General features: G+C 38.0%; 1 protein-coding gene across 1 annotated transcript; it reads right to left on the reverse strand.

Annotated features, from left to right (window-relative positions):
- Positions 1–9354: 9354 nt before the first annotated feature.
- LOC148946256 (uncharacterized) lies at positions 9355–9819 on the reverse strand. Its single transcript, XM_089097645.1, has one exon. It carries the CDS (start codon positions 9817–9819, stop codon positions 9355–9357), a length of 465 nt encoding a protein of 154 aa, XP_088953771.1.
- Positions 9820–10046: the final 227 nt, after the last annotated feature.

A 10046-nucleotide genomic window follows, 5' to 3' on the forward strand; every position in this document is an offset into this window, starting at 1 on the left:
AGAAATAGTTGAAACGTTGGATGAGGGAGATTGTATGGTTAAGGCACTGACTAAATTAATTGGCACCGCTAATGGCGCTATTTCTCGTTTGAGAAATACCCATTACCCAATGGTGTTGTCTGCAGCGGATCGTCTCGCGATTAAAAATCAAAAAATATGCTGGGTTTGTAAGGGGGAGTTTGAAGAGGGGGACAAGGGGAACAGGAAAATAGGGTGGAAGGGGAAGTCAGAGACCACAATCACTTGTGGCAGGAAATATCCTCTGGGGGTAGTAATTTTAGATGGGTAGCGCATCAATCGTGTAACTTAAACGTTAGCCAACAGTTTTTTATTCCAGTTTTATTCATAATTCAAATTTTGATTTAAAATTTATTTTACAGGCGCTGGCACGTATGCACAGGGAGGGAGGGGGAGTAGATAGTCCATTGCTAAATAATCTATTTACCTATAACATCATTCCCAAATCGGCCGAGAAGTTGGTGCTTCTCGAGCTGAAATGGCGGGTAGTAAATAATGGGCATACGTGCTGGAATAAATTCAGGTTTTTAGATTTTTTAGTTTTTTTCCTAAGGCATTGAGTCAATTGATTCAAGTGCAGAAAAGTGACAATTTTGATTGTTTTCCTTTGTTTAAACAGCACTTTCCAGACAGTGAAATGTATGACCTATTGACCTGTAAAGGTGTATATGCATACGACTATTACTGTTCTGGAGCTCGCTTAAGCGAGGAGAAACTACCTCCAATTGAAGCTCTCTTTAAGTCACTCACCAACAGTGAATGCACAGCCGAGGAATATTAGTTTGCCAAGAAGGTGTGGTCTAAGGGGAATTGTAAAAATGGATGGGATTATTGTAGATTGTACTTGGCCAGTGTCGTTTTAACTCTGTTAGATATTGTCTGCAAGAACACGGACCAAATCTATTAAGAGTTTGGACTAGATATAGGTTATTATTTTTCCACACCACATTTCGTGATGGACTTGATTTTAAAAATTAGTAGGGAGGAAATAGGCTTAATCACCGACGTGGATCAACACCTTTTTGTAGAAAGATCAATGAGGGGTTGGTATGTTTTTCATGGGGATAGTGTCTTGACAATTGACCCATGAGGACGAAACAGCACCAGTGCAAAGTCAAACTCAGTGTTCTTGGACATGAGCTCACGGTATCCCTTAGCAATGTCTGACTGCTCTTTGCCTTAAGGGAACTTCAAATGGCTTGAGAATCCTTGTGAGTTCCCCGACATTAACACCGTCGAGGACAATGGGCCTCAAGAATGGTTCTTTGAAATTGACGGGCACATTCCATTGGAGCTTCATGATTCAGTCAGAGATTTTATTTTTCCTTGTATCAATCGACCAGTGACCAGGGACTCGCTGAGCCCCTACAATCGATCATTGGTTGAGGATATGGGGATGCACTGGACCCAATCTAAGCAAAAACTGATTGCAGATCCGGACCCTAAAGAGAATATCGTTGTTCATCATGTGCTTTTGCACTGGATGGTAAACAATGGTTTCAAGATCACCAAAATACATAGGGTCCTGCAATTCAGTCAGAAACCCTACTTAAAGACGTTTATCGACACTTTTGTTGATAAACGCTCTCGGGCAAATAGCAAAGTAGAGAAGGAAATGTACAAACTCATTCTAAATTCAGCGTTTGGCAAAATGTGTGAAAGCATACGGAACAGATCTCGTTGTGACGTCGTTACTGACCCTCAAGCGTGTGCAAGAATTATTGCTGACCCCAATTTTACAACGTTCACGAGCATAGAGGCTGGCATGGTTCTTCCACACAGGAAAAAGAGAAATGTGGTACTGAACAAGAATATAGCAGGAGGTAGTTCAGTAATTGAAATTTCCAAGAAGCTCATGTTGTCGTTTTCTTACAATGTGTGCAAGGTGCAATGGCCACGGGAGGGGGAGTTTCAAGTTTACTATGGGGATACAGATTCTCTGCTGTTACAGGTAAAAACCGAGGATTTGTTGGGGGATTTAGAAAATGGGGAACATATCAGCTCGCGGATGGATTTCACCAACTGGAATCCGTCCCTCTACCCCGAGTTGGTGCAACGTCAAGTCCCCAACCATCTATTAATGTCAAAATCAGAGACGGGGAGTGATTTCATATCCAGGGGGGTGTTCCCGGGTCCTAAAGTCTATTGCGTAGAAACGCATAACGGGGATGTAAAGCAGGCGTGTAAAGGGGTGCCTACACATTTTGTAAGGAGCAATTTCAACATGAGCGTGTATAGAGACTGTGTAGAAAGTAGCCTAGTGCCAAGAGCACAAGTGCTTGCAATTCGCTCTCTACAGTATGAAAAATTATACTGTAAGAATGGAAAAGAATGCAATGTCATGTATATCTGACAAAGTCTTTGTGCTCGAGAATAGTGTAAGTGTACTACCCCATGGCCACTACCATATTTCAGACCGGGTTGAATGCATAGACTATCGCAATTAACTTGGTCTGGATAAATTAACCTGAGTTTGACTCTAACCCAACCTAACTCAACCCTAACCCTAACTCAACCCAACCTAACCTAACCTGTAGCAGCAGTGACGACGACTATTAAGATTTTGCCACAGCGCCCCCGAGGATGGGGGTGGGGGTTACCGCCCGCGGCCGGCTTTCGGCCCCGTGGCCCCAGGGGGTGGGGGTTCCCGCCCGTGGCCGGACTTCGGCCCCGCGGCTCCCCGGAGGGTGGAGGGTATTAAATTCATAATGTTCAACTGTGCTATTTTTTAAAGTTCATGTTCATGTTCGTGTTCGTGTTTTTTTTCAAGTGCTATTGTACAAAAAGTGTGTGTTTGTACAAAAAGTGTTTTTTTTTATGACAATAAGTGTTGTTGTTGTTGTTCTTAATGAAAAAGGGTGTTTTTATAATAAATGTTGTTCTTTAAGTTTGAACAGAAGTGTTTTGTTTTTTTATCTTAATAATGTTCGAACAAGTGTCATTTTTATATTATTCATGTTTGAACAAGTGCCATTTTTATGTTTTTTATGTTTGAACTGAGGTGTTTTTTTATCTTAAGAATGTTCTAACAAGTGTTTTTTTATGTTGTTCTTGTTGAATAAACAGAGTTTTCATGTCGAATAAATAACAATGAAATATTGTTTTTATCATTCTTGTTAACGTACTAGATAGATCTATGGTAAAATTATTAGTACTACTACGTATTCATTGAACAAGTATGGATTAAAGCTAGTTGTAGTCTAATTTATGTCAACAGCAGCAGCAGCAGCAGCATGTATCAATTTAAAACACCCTTTAGATTATTTCTGTGTGGTCTCACAATGTCGGGGAAAACAACACTTTTAGTTAGAATAATTAAAAATTGTAATAAAATGTTTTTCAGAAAAACCAAAGAAAATTTATTATTGCTATAGCATTTGATTGGATTCCTATGATCAAATAGAATCCATTACCACAGCCATAACAATCTAATTCATACGGGGACTTGATGTTTTCAACAGTATTGAACCAAAATCGTTGCTAAATAATGATGATTTGGCTGAATCCATTGAAAAGTTCTCACAGGAAATGCTACAGCTGTTCACCGTTCGCTCTCATCATGAACAGATTTCCATAACCCTAGTTCTACACAATCTGTTTCATCAGAGCAAATGTATGCGAACCCTTGGTTTGAATTGCACCATCTATATTATATACCGAGTTGTTCGTGATCCTAGCTCACTAATAACTCTCAATAAGCAAATATATCCAGGGGCCCCTAAATTTCTGCTGTCAGCGTACACTCAGGCAACAAATAAGCCCTACGGCTACATTTTGCTAGATTTTAATCAGAGCACACCCGAGGATCTACGACAAGTCACCGACATTTTTGACAATGAAATTACAGTATATCTTCCGGTGAACAGTAGAAAAAGCTATTAGTTGCCATTATGACACTGAAGAAACTACAAGAACAATGGCATTTATTTTCCGTTTTAGGCACTTAAAAAACCTCCACTCAGGAGGGCTATACTCAAACATGGTGTTGACAATGATTTCATTAATCTAATATCTGAACTTTGTTTAAATTTAACTGCGGGCAATATACACTTGCCAAAAAGTGTTAGAAAACAGACAAAGCAACCTCGTACCACTGTAAGCGCCTTGGCTTGCAAAAACAAGGGAAAAAAATTTAAAAGAAAACGTCTCCTTCAAGCGGGCGGTAGCTTTTTTACACTTTTACTGCCAATAATTGCAGGACTTGTAAACAATTTTATCTAGAGAATGGCTAAACCCTATAAATTGACACCATTTGAATTTGTCCTCTCGCCCGTCGAACATTTTGAAGACAATCTAAGCAAATTCATTAATGATGAGAATATTGCCGATGACAAAAACTGCTTTTACTTCAAGATGCATTGCGACGTGTGGACAAACATAGACCTTATCGTGAGAGACCCACTGTTACCGTCGCCGTCACAGATATCTCTAAACAGGAAGCACATTTTAAAGATTCTGCAGCAGCTGTGCAATCAAAGGATAAGGAATTGAATTCTATAGTGACAACAACTGGAAACCTATTGCCAGTGACCTATCAAGAACAGAATAAAAGAGTATTATCTTATCTCATGTTGGAAACTGGTGGTCGATAGCACAGGTGGTTGATAGCACAGTTGATAGCACAGGGAAACGAATTATAATTCAGGGAAAAAGTTATAATCTAGTTGAGGTCGATAGCACAGTCGATAGCACAGGGAAACGAATTATAATTCAGGGAAAAAGTTATAATCTAGTTGATTTAATTTGTGATATGGTGACGAATCGTAAAGGACTTTTATCCTTTGACAATAATCTATACACCTTTCTAAGTGTATTAAACTTTCCCAAAAGTCTTATTGGCAATAAGAAAATTCTAAAGAAACTAAGAGAATATAGTCCTCCAACAACGCCAACACCAACACCATTTAAAAAAGAAGAAGATTCAATATTGGAAAATACTAGCAGCAGCAGCAGCAATGATTTTATAGCACCTGGGGCTGCTAGTCAAAAGCGAAGAGGGATTGATTCACCCTCCAGTGTGAAAAAGTGGAGTGGACATTACACTACGTGTTTGCGTTCAAAATGGTTGAAGTTCTGAAGCATGTCTATGAAAATATTGGTGAAGCGGGAAGTCTAAGTTCCCCCAAAACGTTTTCTAAAGTCGCCTCTAACATAGACGGCGGCAGCATATTAAAAAAAGCAAAGGAATATCTACAGAATGAACCGAGTTACACACTGCATCGGAATTACAGGCTTCTTGGCAAACAATATCGACAAACTAAAGCCTTTTTCCCTCTGCATATAATGCAAACTGATCTTTTAACTTTATACGCAATTCAACGACGTCACAATGCACCCTACAAATATATTCTGGCGGTAATCAGTGTCTTAAGTCGCTATGCCTATGCCATCCCATTACGGTCACAGAGAGGTGTGGAAGTTGCTCAGGCCATTGAAAGTATTCTTGAACAGCATTGCTATAGAAAAATTCAACCGGATCGCGGTAGCGAATTTGTTAATCCCCATGTGCAAAAGGTTCCATTGAATTATAATACAAAACTTTATCATAGTCACAGCCCGATAAAGGCTGCATTGGCTGAACGATTGATAAGATCGACTAGATCCCTACAACCCCCCAGAACTCTACTAATGTCTGTAATTGGGTTAAAATGGCCAATTGAATTGGTTAGGTCACTAGGTGGTGTGTACAACAGCCATACCCAGTGTTTAACCAATTCAATCGAAGGATCACTTACTGGGAACACCAGCCTCTTCTTTTTTGAACGAACCCCATCTTCAAATACAGTTTCATACTAAACCACAGTAACGCCGATATTTGAATGGGCATTGGCCCTTTCAAAAATATGAGTAGACCTGAGCGTTACTGGGTATTTTTCCTCTAAACAAGAAAAATCTACAATGGGATAATCTGGCCCCTCCTTCCCATGTACAGCCCAATCGTCTAAATCCGTCTTTGAAGCGTCACGTGCTAGAGGCTCGAATGCTGATATGAGGAAAGCGTACTTGAAACATTTTTGACCTGTTTCAAAGCAGATTCTCTGGACACCTTTACATCCTTCTAGATCATGATTACTATTGCCCCCTCCCCATGTCCCCCTCTTAAAATAAAATCTTTCTTAAATTTACAAATATTAACGCTTAAATTTTCAACATAGGGAACTACAGACCCGCTCCCTGGTCCGGTATTAATCTCGAGATGTGTAATAATATGGCCTATATACTCTGAAAAACACCCTCAAAATTCTCTAAATTTGGATAGACCACTCGTATCTCGGTGTGTACATAATGATGATAAACCTCACTTTTTCCCTCATTTAAATAAAACAATAGAAACCTTAATTGAATCCCTACCCCCTCCACACAACTGAATTTGGTTTTCTAGCAGTGCACGAATTCTATCTACATATTCATGAACAATATTTACAGGGTCAAACACAACATTACCACACGAATTAAATGGGTATCCAAAGGTTGCAGTGTAGACAACTATTGTATTTAAAATTGTGTTTGAGAGTTGAAACTCTGGGAATGAAGTAAATTGAATATTACCCCCGTCCTCCTCCTCCCCCACCTGCGCGAGCCTAGTATAATCACCACCCCTCCCCCAATAATAGGACTATGGGAAGCGGCTTCAGTTTCTTGAAGGGGAATCATATTACCAGTGGGGGAAGGGTTTCTTCTCAAGTCCCAGGTACAATCCTTTAAAAGCTGTAGTGTGTTTGGGTTTAGGGAAGGTAAATCCCCCTGCTCAACTGTGCTATTATCAACATGAAAAGAATAAGATAAAAAATCATTACTATTAAACCATATTTCATAAATGATACCTTGATGGGACATTTTATTGCTGTAGATCTCCAATGGTACCTCTTCTCCTTATACCACTGAAGAGCAGGAGGAGGATGGCAAATATGAAGCAGAACAACCTATAAATGAAAAATGGCTTAGTTCCGAAATGTATAAATCACCCTATTTTTAAAAAAATTGGATTATTATTTAAAAACGTGCTTAGCAGTAGCATTTAGTTCACTACTATATATATATATATTCTGAAAGTTCCAACTTAATACAATCTATAAGATGACATAGAACGTTTTGATTTTGTTCAAACAACTCCTCAAAAAATAATTTATATTAATACTCTTTATCAGCTTTGAAAAAACCGCGGTCTTTACTTGATAGCATATCCCTTTCCGATATAGAATCGTGTTTAAATAAAAGCAGTTTATAACGTAAAGAATTTTCTATGAAGACATATGATCAGAGTATAGTGCCCTTTTTGGATTCAATACGAGAATTCAGCTGACTGAATGTATACGATAATTGACCTGATTTAAAAGGGGGAACAATGTCCTTTAATATCTCTGACACACTTTTACTGTGATGAAATGAATCGATTGTTGGAAGGCCCCTTAAAACTATAATATTCTATCGAAAAATAGCATTTTGGGATAAAAAGGCTCTCTAACAGTGAACTAGAAATTAGATAAAAATATTATTATGAGGTTAAAAAATAGCGAAGATGCCTACAGTAGGCAGAGAAAATAGGAAAGATTAGAAAAAAAGAGTGGTTTCTTTGACAAGCAAAAAAACATTATATTTAGATATCTCTGAGGGGAGGGGTAGCAGAGAAATTTAAAACACTGGGGTGGGGGATTATAGAGAAAAAAAACATTTTTTAATATCTCTGACACACACTTTTACAGTGATGAAAAATGGGGTTTGTTTAGATATTTCTATAACCAGGTAAAAAATACTTACATTTTTATATCCCGGCTGCAGTTGAGTGTGATAATTTAATCACAACGCATGTCCGTTATATACGAAATTTCAAGGGCGAATTGTGATGTAATGGGAAACCATATTTAAGCTACTCTCTTTTTGGATTATAATGATATGTACCTGAATCTCCGATTGGCATAGAAGGAGACACGTGATCCTGTTTCCCGTTATTGGATCAAAAAATTCTCCCCACCGATTATATAAATCAAGTTCCCCGAAATTCACTTGTCCTAGATCAATACATTCCACACTGATTATGTAAAATCACCCCTCGTGTCATTACACTTGGCCAAACAGCAACAACAAATCAATCGACCTTGACCCCATTAGACATTAATAAACCATGAAAATACATGAAAGTGAGAAAAATCCAGTTTTTTCATTCTCAGTGACAAAAACCATAAAAACATGCATAAATTGCTGTTGACATCCAAGAAACATCCTTCAATTGTTGTTGACATCCAGGAAACATCCATCAAAGTGAGAAAAATCCTCTTTTTTCATTCTCAGTGACAAAACCATAAAAACATGCATAAATTGCTGTTGACATCCATGAAATTTCCTTCAATTATTGTTGACATCCAGGAAAAATCCATCAAAGTGAGAAAAATTCTGTTTTTTCATTCTCAGTGACAAAAACCATAAAAACATACATAAATTGTTGTTGACATCCATGAAACATCCTTCAATTGTTGTTGACATCCAAGAAACATCCTTCAATTGTTGTTGACATCCAGGAAACATCCATCAAAGTGAGAAAATTCCGATTTTTTTATTGTCAGTGACAAAAACCATAAAAATATGCATCAACTTCTGTTGGCATCCAAGAAAAACCCTTCAAATGTTGTTAACATACAAGAAACATCTATAAAAGTGAGAAAAATATTGTTTTTTCATTCTCAGTGACAAAAACCATAAAAACATAAATAAATTGTTGTTGACATCCATGAAACATCCTTCAATTGTTGTTGACATCCAAGAAATAACCATCAAAGTGAGAAAAATCCTGTTTTTTCATTCTCAGTGACAAAAATCATAAAAACTTGCATAAATTATGTACCGTCAGCGTTAGACTAAATTGTAGGTGGCAGCACGGAGTGTAATCAGGGCTGGTACCCCCTTCTCTACTCACAAAGAGCTGTAGAAATCAGTAAAATATTGAATTATATGATAGATACAAGGGCTCTTGTTTATCACTCAATAAAAACACTGTATAGGGTATAATAAGCCAAAGCAAGGCTATCATCCCCTTTTTTGTAAGACAAGAATTTTGAATTTTTTACAAGATATTTATTTGTGAACTAAACTGAATTCAAGACTTTGAAACGCAGTAAGATGTATATAATATGAATCAGAAAAAAAGGGCTTTCAAATGAGCTACTAGTCAAGCAGATATGGTTTAATCCCTAAAAAAAGTATCTGACCCCTTAGAATCTCCTCTCCTCTGAAGTAATTGTGTTAAAGTATTTTTAATAGTCCTTTAGGTTCTAGGAGACAAAATTTGGCAACACTTTAACCTATCTGAAAGATTGAGCGATCGGCGAAGGATGTTTTCTTCTAAATTTGGTGACACTGAATATAGGGCGATGGCCAGGGCGATAGGCGATGTGCTATGACTTCAGGCTGGTCAATTAATTGATATTTACAATGCAACCATTTATCCATCTTTTTAGAATGCACTCTACAAAATAGCTTACTAATAGATCTTTCTAGACTTCTCACCCTGTAGTTCTTGTGCACGTTTCTTTCTCCTTTCTTAAATATTGCGATCATAACCGATATTTTCCCGTTTTGCGGCCACAGAGGTGTACTTAGTATTGCAGAGAATATCGATGCAAGTGCTGGCAATATGCATGCTCTTGACCGTTCCAACAACTTAGTTGGTACTCTGTCAATACCCGGTGCTGAATTTCCTCTTATCCTTTTCAGGGGATGCCATATTTCTTCTTGTCCAACCGGCTTCAGTAGTTTAGCGTCCTTTGAATTCAACTCCATATTGGATGTCTCGTTTAAACTATCCATCTCCTCTTCAGATCTCTCTTCGTCCCCTTTGGTGCATACGTCTTCGTATTTTTGTTCTAAGTATTCTGGCCAGGTACAGGCGTGAGGGACTGAATCAGTCAACCATCAATTTTCTGTTGATTTTCTAACTGACATCCAGAACTCCTTTGCATCATTCACGCTAAACTTTTCCCGTATTTTTTTACTCTTCCTCTTCTAGACATCTCTTTTTCCACTTAAGTAGTCTT

This window comes from Artemia sp. Qi Xiang Cuo, chromosome 12 (genome assembly GCF_049724085.1).
Source record: "Artemia sp. Qi Xiang Cuo chromosome 12, ASM4972408v1, whole genome shotgun sequence".
In the NCBI taxonomy this organism is placed as follows: Eukaryota; Metazoa; Arthropoda; class Branchiopoda; order Anostraca; family Artemiidae; genus Artemia; species Artemia sp. Qi Xiang Cuo.

Bases quoted from the DNA above. Each gene is read 5' to 3' on its own strand.
- LOC148946256 (XM_089097645.1), bottom strand. From the start codon at position 9,819: ATGGATAGTTTAAACGAGACATCCAATATGGAGTTGAATTCAAAGGAC.